General features: G+C 35.6%; 1 protein-coding gene across 1 annotated transcript in view; it reads right to left on the bottom strand.

Moving 5' to 3' along the window:
- LOC106066737 (fibrillin-2-like) overlaps positions 1-4,574 on the bottom strand; it is a 66,465-nt gene extending 61,891 nt beyond the window's left edge. Inside the window, exons 1-3 of the mRNA XM_056045471.1 lie at positions 4,486-4,574; positions 4,129-4,248; positions 3,084-3,210 (exon numbers count right to left, since the gene is read on the bottom strand). Coding sequence (XP_055901446.1) covers positions 3,084-3,210; positions 4,129-4,216 — 215 coding nt within the window. The 5' untranslated portion in view covers positions 4,217-4,248; positions 4,486-4,574. The remainder of the gene's footprint in view (positions 1-3,083; positions 3,211-4,128; positions 4,249-4,485) is intronic.
- Between the last annotated feature and the right edge of the window lie 10,728 nt (positions 4,575-15,302).

Genomic DNA, 15,302 nt, shown 5'->3' on the forward strand with positions numbered 1-15,302 from the left:
CCTATGATCATATCACTTGTCTGGACCAATTGGAAAGGAGGCTGTTGGGGGGGGGGGGAAGAACAGGGTATCTGCGTGATCGTTTTTTAAATGTATTTTTTAAAAAATAAGGTGAACGCCCTAAATTTGAACTCATGACCTAAAGCTTTCTTAAGGCTTCTCAAACCAACAGGCAAACGTCTCAAGTTCAAGATACCAAACAAAATAAGTATTTACAAGTTAACTGTTGTTTTTTTTTAAATGTATTCTTGTATTGTCAGGTAAAAGAAATAATTCTGCAAAGTTTTAGCTTGATTCGAAATTGGGTGGTGGAGAAATAACGTGTGCAAACTTTTTACCAGACAGACAGACAGAATGAGTTGATATAAGCGTTGTAAAAACAAGTTTGTTGCTCAGTGTTCACTGCGGGGTTATGACATATTTATCGCTTCCACTTTTGGAAAACATTCTTGGATTGCTTTACATCTTTTTATTTCGTATCACTTATTACATCAAACCATTTACATTTGTTGCTTTTTCTGGGCAATCAGCAATTAGGTGTTGGTGTTCTGCTTCTGAAAATAATTAACCGTATATTGTAGCTATATCAACTAAACAGGCAAGATTATATATGAAGTCAGACTTTCAACAGTCACAAGTTTGATAGGCCTTTTACAGAGCATAATGATCAGATCTTAATTATTCGCAAACAAGATTACAAAGAGAGTTTGTGTTATCACACAAATTCAGAGGCGACCCCCATCAAATTCACCAATGTTTTGATCGTTTAATGAAATTTGGCGTTATTTTTCACATAAACGCAAACAGTGCAACACGTCGTCTTTGATAAGACTCTTCTAACTCTTCTGGAATAAGCAGAGTAGCGTTAACTGATCACCTAAGATCAGCATAGAAACCTCCCGATACAGTGTGAGCTGATTACCTACTTTTATTGATTTTTACTCAAATGTAAAATCACAATGTTAATTACCTTTATTCAATTGTTATTGCACATTTTACAATAATACTTAATTAAAATTATAAAAAGACTTATGAACAGGTTTCTTTTGTTATACTTTAAATGGTATAACGTTGTGCTGTATCATTTACACTTCAACTGCCATCTAGGTGTGTCAAGGCATATTTGGGCATATATCTAGAGATTTTATTATTATATTTTCCCTTGTTTCTGCTTTTACTGAGTTATAGTTTTTTCAACTTGGTTGTCTCCCCCATAATGGTGTCGACTGGTGCGGACCGCACCTCTCATCCCCTCACCCCCTAGTGACGCCAATGCTCCAAGATATATCTCGAGATTTCATTATTATCTTTTTCAATGTGTCTGCTTTTGCCAAGTTATAATTTTTCCAACTTGGTTGTCACCCCCAAAATGGTTTAGACCTGTGTGGACCGCACCCTCGCCCCCCCCCCTCAATGACGCCACTGCTCCAAGATACCTACTTCTTCCCAACAATTTCGATTAATATATTGGAGTAGACGTAGTCAGAGATCTAAACAGGACGGACGGACAGAATTGGCCACACAAAACTAATAGCGACTTTTCCCATTTCGGGGGCCGCTAATAAAAAATTCTCAAGTAAAAGATCACATTTGGTTTTTCCTATTAATCCACTTGGGCCCTACAAAAGAGACGACCTCTGAAGTTTGAGCACCAACCACGAGATTAGATACAATACCATTTTACATAAATACAAATACAAAAACAAAACCTAATAAAATACCCAGAAAGACACAAAGGCACATTTCTTGTTCCATATGCTAAGAAAATTTGTACAAATGCTCCTTCTTCCCTATTGCTATTGGAGCATGGAATGAGTTGCCTGAGCCAGCCAGAAAATCAAATGACTTCGCAGAATTTAAGTAATTGATAAACATGCATGACTAGATTGACCTAGAAAATTTTAATTGAAAGAAAGAATTCTTGAAAAAAAAAAAGGATTTTTCATCTGTGCCAATAGTAGGCTATTTTGCGCTTTTTTTGGAGAAGAATTTAGGGAACAGTAATATTTAAATAAAACATTTATAGGAAATGTCAAAACTGCATAAATGTTAAAATAATAAAAATATTTGTTTTTCACACTTAAAAAGTACTTTGTTTTCGTGAATAAACAACAACAAAGATTTGCAAATAAAAACAAAATGGTTCACTTTGAAAAGATTAAAAGTAGCCGAAAGGTTAGACCACACAATACTAGTAGCAGCTTTTCCTTTTCGGTGGCCGGTTAAAATAAAACCTTTAGTGGACATTGATAGATATAGACAAATACATTAATTAAAAAACTGAACTTCGGGAAATTCGTTTGGATAAATCTTTCTAATGTATATATATATATATGGATCTTGAACGGTTAAAAACCTGTAAGGTGAAATTCAATGTATAGATTTGGCTGTTAATTACATATAAAAGAGTAATGTGCCCATGAATATATATTATATATGGATCTTGAACGGTTAAAAACCTGTAAGGTGAAATTCAATGTATAGATTTGGCTGTTAATTACATATAAAAGAGTAATGTGCCCATGAATATATATTATATATGGATCTTGAACGGTTAAAAACCTGTAAGGTGAAATTCAATGTATAAATTTGGCTGTTAATTACATATAAAAGAGTAATGTGCCCATGAATATATATTTCCAGGGTATGACTGGTGAACACTATGCACATAATGTGGATTGACTGTCTTGAATTTTATGTATGACAAGTGTGGGGTTTGTGAAAGACTAAATTAGTAGGTTTCATGAAGTGAAAAAAAAAAGGGTGCTTTTGATGTGACTGCTTTTTAAAAAAAAACAAACTTGTTCTTTCTTCGATAGCTGGAGTTTTTGTGTTGACCTATTTTATTTAATAGTACTGTTACGTGTTCATTAGTTTTTATTATCGATCTGCAGAGGTCGAAGTCGTTATGTTTCAATATAACCGCGTAGAGCCGTGTACAGATGATAACAGTGTCAATTACCTAATCTTGCGAAATCAATTTCATAGTTTGTTATATTGAAAAATTTAAAGCAAGAATTGTGAAGTTTTAAAATTGTAAATTAATTTTTAAGTTCTAAACTTATTACGAGTTTGTAACCTACCTTAGACTGATGACCTGGTTTTCTGCTACAGTGATATGCCATTGACATAAAGAATTATCTGGGTAGCTGCTTGGAAACTTTGGAGATGTTATCACCCCTGCCTGGTCAGACAAATCACCACCACAGTCTGAAATAAAAAGTTAAATTTTGTTTTCATCAAAGACAAAAGACAAAGTAAACTTTTAAAAAATCCCTTGCTTAAAAGTCAGTTGATGAAACATGTAGGCTGTATAACTTATAAATGGTGTCTGGTGGCTGAGTGGTAAAGCGCTTGGCTTCCGAAACGACTGGTCTCTGGTTCGAATCTCACTGAAGACTGGAATTTTTAATGTCGGGATTTCAAAGACGCCCTTGAGTCTAGAAAAAACTATAATGGATAGCTGACATGATTTGGGAAAGCAAAGGCGGTTGATCGTTGTGCTGGCCGCATGACACACTCGTTAACCGTTAGCCAGAGAAACAGACGACCTTTACACCATCTGCCTCATCGCAAGATCTGAAAGGGGAATTTTTCTTTAAAACTAATAAATAATATATTATACCTAACTATTTATATTTTTCAGAAAAAAAAACAGCACATAACTAAACATTTTCTTTAGACAAAAATGCCTCTCACTTATTAAATAAGAGTAGATCAATATTTATCCAGTTAGGTTATTATGCGTTATCAGAGAATACGCTTTTTCAGAAGAATAATTGGCTTGAAGTAGGTTTCGAAGAAAAACTAATCAACATGGTTAGCATCAATATCCCATAAGTACATTATTTATGACAATAAATCACTTTTAAGTTAGTTTGTGTTTAAACCTGAACATAAGAAGAAATGAATTAAATTGCTTGAGATGCTATAACAGTTTTCAATAGAGGAAATGCCGGACATTTTCACCCCCTCGCCAATGCCTGCCAAACTGAGGATACGACCTTCAAAAGGAGGGCATGTCCTCCTTTTGTTGGACGTCTTTTATTACTAAGAGAAGGGTACAAGGGACATTGGGAAAAGATTACAGCAACGATAATGGCAAAAATGAATACAACTTTAACTTACCAACAAACTGACAAAGTGTGTATTGGTTTAACAATAAAGCGTAGAACGCAACAATCACAGCAATATGTATTTGCATTTTGCTAGCCATGCTTAGTGTTTCTCTGCATCCATCTTTAGTAGCTGGATATATAAAAAAAAAATGATTATATTTTTAAGAATAAAATGTCGTATATCTCTACAGGCTATATTGTATTGAAATCTGTTGCTAGCAGATACATTTATTGGCACAAACTTTTTATAACGTGACAACATTGGAAAAAAATATTTGAATTCGAATAAAAATATTAAAGCATCTCTAATAGAATTTACAAATAAAAAAATAGTAATATTAGCTAGATCTACATTCGTATAGCCTACATTTATTTCTCTAAGATAAAATGCACACTATTAGTATTAAGTATTGTATCCAATACTTCGTATTATTAAACGCCTAGATAGTCAATTTAAGAACTTATAAGAACACGGAACTAAAGAGTTTATATAGGCTTACTATTTCTAAATCTCCCGATACCTAAGTCTTATGCAGGAAGAGCGTGTTTTAAATTGGCAGCTGTTCAATATTTTTTTTTTTTACATTTGGTATCACCTATTGTAACCTATTTTACGACCCAACTTTAAATGTCATGTACCCGGCACGGCTTTGGATTTGCACATTTATTCTTCTAGTTATTGTTTTAAACGTATCATCGAAAAAAAAATAATTAAAAGCTATAAAAATATGATTTTAACTTTTGGTACAAAATTGAATAAGTAAAAAATTTAAATATTGACAATGGACTGCTCCATATTTGTAAAATGTAATAAAAAAAAAATTATTAACGATAAACGATTAATTATCTTCTCGTTTGAAGTAAAGTCTTTAATTTATAATTTATAACATTGTTTAAAATAGCTCTTCTGACTTATAGAACATATAATTTTTTTTACACAAATATGCATAATAAATAATTCACTTTGTTGCACAAATAATCTTATTTTTTTCCTTATTTTACTTTCAATATGAAATATGTTATTACGGGCATGCAACTTCTTCTTCCCAAGTGCAATTAGAGCATGGAATTGGTTGCCTGAGTCAGCCAGGAAAACCAATCATTTTAGTGTAAGTCATTGATTGACTTGCATGGCTAGATTGGCCTAAGGAAACGTGTAGGACGAAAAATATTCTTCTTTTTGTGGTATGGTCTATTGTTTTTATAGAAGATAAGATAAGTGAATTATTCTATTACTCTATTTTACAACTACTTTGGCTCAGACCCGCATCCTGTAAAGGCAAGAACCACATGCAAAAAGCGATTATTTTTGGTCAGTTTAATAAAGGAAGACGGCGTAATTAAAATGCCACCCTAAAGCGCTATAAAGATCGATTCAGACGACATTTCACCATCACCGTATTAGAAAAAAAAAATGGCTGCAACTGTCGTCTAATATAGACACCTGTAGAACTATTATAAATGTTGCTTGACACATATGTGAAACGCAAAGAGAGCATTTCAAGGCGATAGAAAAGAAAAAAATAAAGACCCCAGGTTGACAACGTCTTTGACCAGGTATGACAAATATGTAGGTCGCAACTGGGTCTGCGTTGTCCTGTTAAACACTGCACTCATCTTTAATATTTGTACTCGAAAACAATGCCTTAATAATTGGAAAATAAATCGGCGAATTCTTAAATTTCTTAGTGGCAACTTTTTGAAAGAAATGAATATGATAATCAGACTCATTAGATACAGGGACGCAGAGTTTTACAATTCTGTTAACAGATATAGAATCTTAAAATATTTTCACAAACAATGTTTGGTACCACGGCGGGGTGAGATCCTGGTCAACAAGTCCACTAGAATGGGTGTAGAGGTATATGAGGTGTGTAAGGTTTGAAAATGGAGTGGGTGACAGAAGATTGAAAGAGACAGTGTTGGAGATATGGCTTTGAGAGAGTTAGTCAAAGTTGGGGATAGGGTTTTGACTCATGGGCGCCTCCAAGGGGGGGGGGAAGCAATGTGGTACACACACCCGATTCTGAATAGCCGAATTCTAGCCTTTTTTTGTTGTACTTTCAAATCAATTAAAATCTAAGTAGCAACTGAACAAGCAGTGCTTCCACTAGTGACTAGTACAGTTGTAAAATAAGTTAATATTGCAGTAGTGTAGCCTAGGCTTATCGGGTATTGATCACCGACCATCTGCATGCATCCCTCTGAATTCTGAGTAGCCCAATTTTAGGCCATTTTTTTTGACACCTTCATATTACTTTCACAAAGTAGCAACGCAACTAGTAGTGCTTCCACTGAAGTTCAGTTAGAAGGATATGGTATTATTGAAAGAAACTAGAATTTGTGAATCTGTAGTTCATGTCTGACCATGTGAGCTTTATATAGGTTTGCGATTGAATATACTATAGTCGTGGCGATATGTTTTTATCTGCGTATAATTATAGTTTATATAGTTATAGTTTTCTATATTTAGATAAGGCCTAGAATATGATTTATTTTTTTTTGTTTGCTTGTATTTTCCCCTCGACAATTGATTGGTATTTGTACCCGTTGTTTAGACAGAAGCACTGGTGTCTAACACCAGCGAATACATCATGTACAGTGTAAACAGTGTTTGTGCTAAATTAACCTCTTTTGTGTGAGACACAATGGACTGAGAAATACAAATCCGGTTTCAGTCACAATTTTGAGAAGATCTTTGACTGTTAGGGCGGATCTTAAAATAATGGCTGCAAGTGAAACCAGCCAAACTGTACAGGTGTAACCAAAAACATGCATAACTTGTGTTTCTGATTTTTTTTTAATTGCCATTAATTATTCATTTGTTCTTGAACCTGTTTTCCTGATTTTGTAGTCTGCCCAACTTAACATTGTGGCCAATCAACAGCAAATCAGTGGTTACATTAATGACTTAATCAAAATCCAGCTTGACCATGCTGAAGTACTCTTTTGGGGGAGTTATTACAGCATACGGCTTTACATTCCGTATCTTAATTCGTTAGTTTCTTCATAAACGATAAGTGTTCATCGCCAGTGTGTCCATGGCGACGAGAAGCAATTTATTAGCAAAGTTATTGACAGTTTCGGCAGCCTAATTTGAAGTTTGCAGTTTTTGTTTGATGACGGTAGGGAGGCACGGGTCACACGGATAAACTTAACAACGTGTACAGTTAAATAATTTGCTCACATGTTTCATTTTGTTTATTTCATGAAATAAGTATTTGCAGTGCACTTAATATTGCATTGATTTTTGGGAGTGGCAAGGGGGAGATAGTGCTTTGAGAGAGTTAGTCAGAGTTGGAGATAGTTCTATGAGAGAGTTAGTCAGAGTTGGAGATAGTTCTATGAGAGAGTTAGTCAGAGTTGGAGATAGTGCTATGAGAGAGTTAGTCAAAGTTGGAGATAGTGCTATGAGAGAGTTAGTCAAAGTTGGAGATAGTGCTATGAGAGAGTTAGTCAAAGTTGGAGATAGTGCTATGAGTGAGTTAGTCAAAGTTGGAGATAGTGCTATGAGAGAGTTAGTCAAAGTTGGAGATAGTGCTATGAGAGAGTTAGTCAGAGTTGGACATAGCTCTATGAGAGAGTCGAGAGTTGTTGGAGTTAGAAGTTAGGGCTTGTGATAGGATTTTGTTATAGTAAGAGAGTTTTTCCTTTATCAGCTAGGTAGTTTGAGTTGTGCGCTGTAATTGGATTGATCTGATGATGCACATGAATTATCTTGTAAATATTTTCAATAATGCAATAATATATATATATATATATATATATATATATATATATATATATATATATATACTCTCCTTTGTCGTCGAAGATGAGCACATTTTTCATTTCTAATAAACTCGAAGAGGACTGTAAAGTCCAATCCTCGCTTTAAAAAGCCGGCCACATACATGACACTGCTAATATACCTGCTTCTTCTATCATCCTTTTGTTGGCTCTGCGTTCTTTCATGCTGGTTACTCTCCTTGCCTCATATTTTGAGATTCTTCACGTAATGAGGAGCGATCGAAGTGTTTCCCAGCTGTAAATGTCAATATCACACTCCTTGAGTGAGCTCTTAAGGGCTCGTTCTAACGCTTGTGTTTAGCCCCCCCCCCCTCACCTGAGAACGCATTCCAGTAAACGGCTACATGTCCCACCCATCGAATAGGGACCTTTTAGCTTTTGCGTTGATATTGTTCATATGTGACAACCGTCTGGTCAGTTCACCTGCTGAATTTTTCTTAGATGGGAGAAGCTTAGTCTTATGATGTGGCGGTAATATAAGGTCCATGACTCTGATGCATATAAGAGTGAAGGGACTATATCACTTTCAGTTTTGTGGATATGCTGAATGGTCTACGTTGCCATACTTGTTCTTAAGTCTGACAAAAGCAGCATTGACACGTCCAACACGGAAGTCTACCTCGTCATCTAGGTTGGCATTTGCTGATATGGCATTTTCCAAAACAGACGTTTTAACATATGTCACAATTGACAATAGTTCAATACATTGTTTATTTATTAACTATCCGCAAGAGTTGAGTCTCCTTGGAAAGTGTGCTTGTGCTACAATGATAGATGTTCACGGGTTCCTGTCGCCAGATTCTGAACTAAGGCTCGCCAGCGATTACACAACAACCTTCACAGCCTCCCCGTTTATAAAGGCAGTTTGTGGCAATATATAATGTCAGTATTAGCATTCATTTAATATTTTTTTTAGCACTTTTGCAAAGTCTCCGTATAATCATAATTCATTTTTGTTTTTATGCTTATCTGTAGTCTACTCAGTTACAGGTCTATTACAAACTAGATAGGCCAAGTAAAACTCGTTAAACGTTCGTGATTCACGATGTAGTTGTCTGCTGTTTCTATCTCGTGACCTAGTGCAAGAAGGGGGTTGTTGTGTTGCCACATAATGCAAGTATCGACTCAATGCTTTACGAGTTTACGTCATTTGTGACTTATCTCACTGAGCATGGGAAGGTAAGCATGTTCAGACTTTAATGTGATTCACCCATTGTTTCTTTTGCTTATTTATGGCTCCCTTCTATCTGGCATTGTGTTCTATAAGACCAGCTTTGGAAAGGACGTTTGATCTAATCACGTGACAGTATTACAGTTTTTTATCTTTATATGACCAGTCTGATCAAAACGTGTTAGGAGGGCATTTAATGTTTATGACTCTTTTTCCTTACATACTTCCTCATTTGTTATTTGATCCATGCATGCAGTGTACAGTTCACGGAAGTTTATAGAAACGCTTCATATCTAGAGCCAGATAATCTTTGGATATTTACTGTAAGAGTCCTTTCCAGGTAGGATGGCTGCCTGATCGTGCGGTATGCGCCCTGGACTGTCTTTCGGTAGTCTCGATAGTCCCGGGTTCGAACCCTGTCCACTGCCGTCCCCCGTCGTACTGCGAGAGTCTTGGGCTAGGATGTAATTATTTTCAAATCTGAAGGAACATCTAAAACGTAAAACATTTTACAAACAAACAAACAAAATCAGAGAGTTCAGTTTTCACCGGAGAGGCGTCTAATGTCAAACCTGTCTTTTAGGTTAGGCGTCTTGTAATGTTTTTGAAAGACTGACATCCTCCTTTTACCTGTAGTATCTACCAAAAAAAAATATGGCTGCTTGTTTGTGTGGTGGTACGCGCTCAGCACAGCCGTCTCAATAGTTATATATATATATATATATATATATATATATATATATATATATATATATATATATATATATATTATGTGAAGGATATATCCTTGTCCTGATGCTTACTGCTAGACTGTCAATGATTATAAGAGTAACATAAAACTACATATTGTTTTTTTTTAAGTCGTTGAATTAACGCGTCTTAATTTTTGGTACATTATTAGCATGAACAAATTAATTTATTTTAGGGGCGGGGGGTCATGGCTGGAAGGTAAAGCGTTGATCGTCCGAAACGAATTCGAATCTTAATTTTAAGGACCCACTGAGTACCTGACATACGTAATGAAAGTCAAGGCTGTTGGTCGTTGTGATGACCACATAATCGTCAGGCACAGAAACAGATGAGCTTTACATCATCTGCCCTCATAGATCGCAATGTCTGAAAGGAGTACCTTCCTTTACCCTGTCTCCCATTGCTATAACTTTATTAACGCAGAGATGTTTTACCTCACGTTAGCACTAGCTGCTAAGTAGAAATCAACTTAATTAGCAGAGAAGGTGCTTTCCATGGTTATTGGCTTAAAATCCATAATTTATCGGGGGGGGGGGCAGGGGGAGGGGCTGTGTAAGCCTCGAAACCAACCTCACTTCTTGGCTGCGCAAACCTGGTCGTGCGGGTTGCGCGCTGGACTGTCGTTCGGATTTGTCGACGGTCGAGGGTTCAAACCCTGCCCGCTCCCATCCCCCGTCGTCCTGCGAGAGGTTTGGACTAGGAAGTAAACTATCTTCAACTCTGAAGGAACATCCGAATTATGTAAAACAAATAATAATGAACAAATCAAAATAACACAAAATATTCTATGTGAAATAAGGTGTCTTTGAGAAAACTCCGTGAAAACGTGTTTTGTTTTTAAACCTTTTATTTCTTACCTCTCAAAACAAAAAGTTACTGTTTTTACAGTGACATTGTCGATGTCTGACTGCGTTTACGTGTGTGCGGTAAAGACAAAGAAAGACGGAGAGAGAAAGAGAGTGATCGGTCGACAGAAAGGGAGAAAGGGAGACAAAAGAGAAAGAAGGACACAAAGGGGAGAGAATGAGAGAGGAAGAGCGAAAAAGAGAGCGTGAAAGAGGGAGTAAAATATACGAGAGAGAAAGTGAAAGAAAGAAAGCTAGGTAAGGACGACAGTAGAGAGAGAGAAAAAAAAAGGGGGGGGGAAGACGCTTTTATTTTTCAAAAGTTCTTTCTGAGATGAAGATTACTAAATGCTGAGCTGGTTTGGCCCATGGCTCACTGTCTAAAGTCATCCTTCAAGGTAGAGTGGAGGGAGCTAAAAGATAGGGTCGTCCGAAGAAAAGCTGGCTGGACAGTGTAAAGAAATGCACCGGCCTCTCAAATGATATCCTACTTAGAACTAATGCTGACCGGGAAAAAATAGAGGGATTTGATTGGGCGAACTATCACAGCGCCCCCTACGTCAAAAGTCAAGTGACAGATGAAGATGGTGATGATGAATTGCTTGAGAAAACAATGCCAGAGCTGCAAGGGATGTTGGGGTGTAGGGTTTAGTCATTGTTAACAACAGGCTGAAAGCATTGAATACGACCAGTCTGTCGAAGGGGTGGTGTTAAAGTGTACCATATAGAATACTTTACTTTCTATTTGGAGGCGGTGTGGCTGAGTGTTAAAGCGCACGTCTTCTGAACAGGGCTAGAATCATAGTGAATACTGGAATTTTTTTTTTTTATTTCGAAATCTTTGGGGCGCCTCTGAGTCCACCCAGCTCTCTCTAATGGGTACCTGACATTATTTGTGGAAAAGTAAAGTCGTTATGCTGGCCACATGACGCCCTCGGCCACGGAAACATACGACCTTTACATCATCTGCCCTATAGATCGCACGGTCTGAAAAGGAAACTTTACTTTTATTTACTTACTTTCTATGTACCGGTACTACCGGGTACTTTGAAAAAACAAAAAGAACGTAAGAGAGGCCCCTGAGAGTACGTGTAGATATAAATAGTTTCCCACATTTCTCGTGTCAATGAAGCTTTGCATTGACGTACAGGCCATTACATAAATTCCACATTGTTCTTTTGAGTCTAAGCCTAGTATACATGTTTTGAAGCAGGCCTGTCAAATAGAGGGCCACCTGTGAATGACATTTATGTCGTTTGAGGAACATTCATTGTGCGAGCTCCTTCTGAGACACTTTTATTACAGACATTGTGTGGCTAACTAGTACAATAAAATGCACTGTCCAGCAATTCAGAATGCTGCAGATAGTTAGATAACCAACATGGAACCCTTACTCAAGTGTTTCTCAAACTTTTACGTGTGGTGTCCATTTAGAAGAAAACGGTGTTGTTCACCTTACGAAACGTTCACCCGAAAGAATCGTCCACCTGCAACGTTTCACAACTTGCTGTTGCAAAGCTTTGTCGATAATGTTCTAAGGAAAAACAAAGTTGGACGTAGGTCCAGAGGCGTTGTGAGGAGGACAAGGGGGCGCAAAGCCCCGGGTGCCGCCCTCTGAGGCGTAAAAAAAAAAATAATTGTATATTTAATGGAGGCACGGTGGCTGAGTGGTAAGCGCTTGACTTCTGAACCGGAAGTCCCGGGTTCGAATCATGGTGCAATTTTTGAATTTCGGGCTCTTTGGGCGCCTCTGAGTCCACCCAGCTCTAATGGATGGCCTGACATTATTTGGGGAAAAGTTAAGGCGGTTGGTCGTAGTGCTGGCCACATGACACACTCGTTAACCGTAGACCACAGAAACAGATGACCTTTACATCATCTGTCCCCATAGATCACAATGTCAGAAAGGGGAACTTTACTTTGCTAGATATTTAATTAGGTAATACATTTAAGATTCATTGTATTATTTCATTATTTTATACTTGTTTATATTTTAAAGACTATATTTCTATGCGATGTTTATGGAAAATGGATGGAGGACGTGCTTCCATCCGACCCACCGAAATGTTGGCACAAAATCCCCCCCCCCCTACGTTCCGGCCCTCACTTTTTTCTAATGAATTACTACCGAGGCATTTAACATTTGCGCGTTCATCAAATAGGACTCTAGAATTTACTAGGAAAAGTGAACGGATCTTTAGTTTTTCGTAGAACATGATACCATTGCTAGCCAAAATGTTTGTTTTTATAAAGAAAGTGTGTCTGTTTTTAAAAAACAAGAACAACAAATATAAACAGCCATTAATTTTTAAGTGTAAAGAGAAAATTCAACTCTCCCAATAATTCAATGTAAGTACTAGATCCTCGGGTTTGAAATAAAATAGTTTCAGGTAAATTTCATTAAGTTTTTGTATCTTTTCCATCATGTGGCCTGCGACACTAGTGTTGGAAATTAAAATAGCCCGCAGATTGAATTATGTTGGGCAGCACTGGTATGGAGGGACTTCTTTCATATATGGTCCGATAGTTACGCTGGGAAGGGCACGTATCACGTATAGTTTCTTTATTAGAGAGCTGCTAATATGTTTGTGCCATTTGGGTTGTTTGTTTACTGAGGATTTTTGGATAAGTAAATACAAATAAAATCGAAAATAGTGTATGTTAAATCAAGTCGACATTTTTCCTCCAATAATAAATTAGCAACAAATTAAATTAGCAGTGCTAGCTTTTAAAAAAAAAAGCTTTAAATAATTTATATTTTTAGTTGTATTGGAGAAATATAGCTTAAATACTATTAATAAAATAAAAAAAAAAAAAATGAAGATAAGAGTTGATAAGTTATGCTTTTTTTTTTTTTTAAAGTATATGTTAAGTGCACCTATTTAATGCATTCTCTTGATTTACTCGCACTGCTAAGGCCACATCTGGGCGAATGTCATATGTGGGGCTTTTGTTAGCCTGTGTACTGACTGTACTTCGTGTGTGATATCTATTATGTGTGTAGCTGTTTATCATTCAGTGATATAAAGCTTTGAATGTAACATGGTATTGTTATTATTAAATACAAGTAATTAATTGACTCATATTAAATTAATTTATGTTTTGCTAGGTACAATTAATGGGCCTAATCGTTTAACGCTTCAATTTGATACTAGAATAGGTGTGAGAGAAATAACAGGTAGAATTATCTAAGTAAAAAAAAATCCCACATATTTAGCCATATCTGTAAATGCTGAAGAATTTATTTCCCTTGTGGGTATAAAAAAAATGACCAGTAATTTATGGACTAATTGTTTGTTTTCTTTTTATTGATTCATGTCTTGTCCATGCCAATCAATTATTGTACAAAGTTTTCAACTTCATCCGAGGATGGGTGTCAGAGAAATAACATTTTCAAACTTTTTATCATACAGAGTGATTGTATATTAGCTTTGTAAAAAAAAGGGGATTTATAAATGTTTAAATGTTCTTTATGAAATATGTGAAGCGTTTCTTAATTTTTATAATCAAACAATTCCTTAATAACAGACACAGGTCCTACCTCTTAAAAGCCGTTCTCATTCTACAGGAATTATTTTTTCCCCTCACATTTTTTGATCACATATTTATAAACGTCATACTGTTTTTTTTTTTGTTTGTTAAAACATAGACATGTTATATAAAATTTTGTTGGAAATTGAATGTACGAGGTAATGTATCTTTCAGTGTTATAAATAGTCCTGGAAAAAAAAATTAGGTAATTTCAGAGATGAAATTTTTTTTTTTAATTTGATCTTTAAAAACTGACTTTCCCAAGTAAAAAAAGAATATTCCAACAGTCCTCAATCATTATTATTGTATGAAATATTAAACTCTATCCAATTATCTATTTAAAAAACATAACTCTGTCAAACTTTATCAATATTTACACTTTTAGTGATCCTTTTAGTCACAGTCTCATTCCGAAACAAAAGTATGAAAATAATTAAAAATGAAACTTGAAGCTATAAATACATTTTGTACACAAAATCAAACTATTTACAAGTACTATGTACACCAGATTAAAAATTAACTTTGGTGTGCCATATCTCAAAACAGATTTTATTCAGATAAGCCAGCATTCAAATTTCTTGATTAGTATCAGTTATTCAAATACATAATTTTCTTTTTATTATTCATTATATATTGTTGTGGAAAGAAGTATGAATGGAGTGTGATTGATAGATGCTTATTTCAAAAAAAATGTTCAATGATGATCAGAAATTTCTGGATTGCTTGATTTTATATATTCATTTAGTAAATCCTGTTTCAGCGGATGCAAAGATCTACTAGACTTTATAATATTCAAATGATAGGCATTTAGATCTAGATTTAGAAGATGATGCACAGAATTAGTATAGTTCAATGATAAACTCTTGAATGAATGCAAAAATACCTGAAGTTCTATAGTCCATTAAAGATTAATATTTTTTTTTATTCTCTAGCCAAATTTAAATCTATTTATTTTTTCTTTGAAAATTATAACGGTCGAGCTAGAGTTTTCCAAGTGTGTCTAACAAGCTAGTTATTCTTTTCGCAACATTTATCTGTTAAATTTCAAGGAAAATCATTCCAGCTGTGTTATAGACCCATGTCCACCCAGGTTTTTGA

Source organism: Biomphalaria glabrata, chromosome 11, assembly GCF_947242115.1.
Source record: "Biomphalaria glabrata chromosome 11, xgBioGlab47.1, whole genome shotgun sequence".
NCBI lineage: Eukaryota > Metazoa > Mollusca > Gastropoda > Planorbidae > Biomphalaria > Biomphalaria glabrata.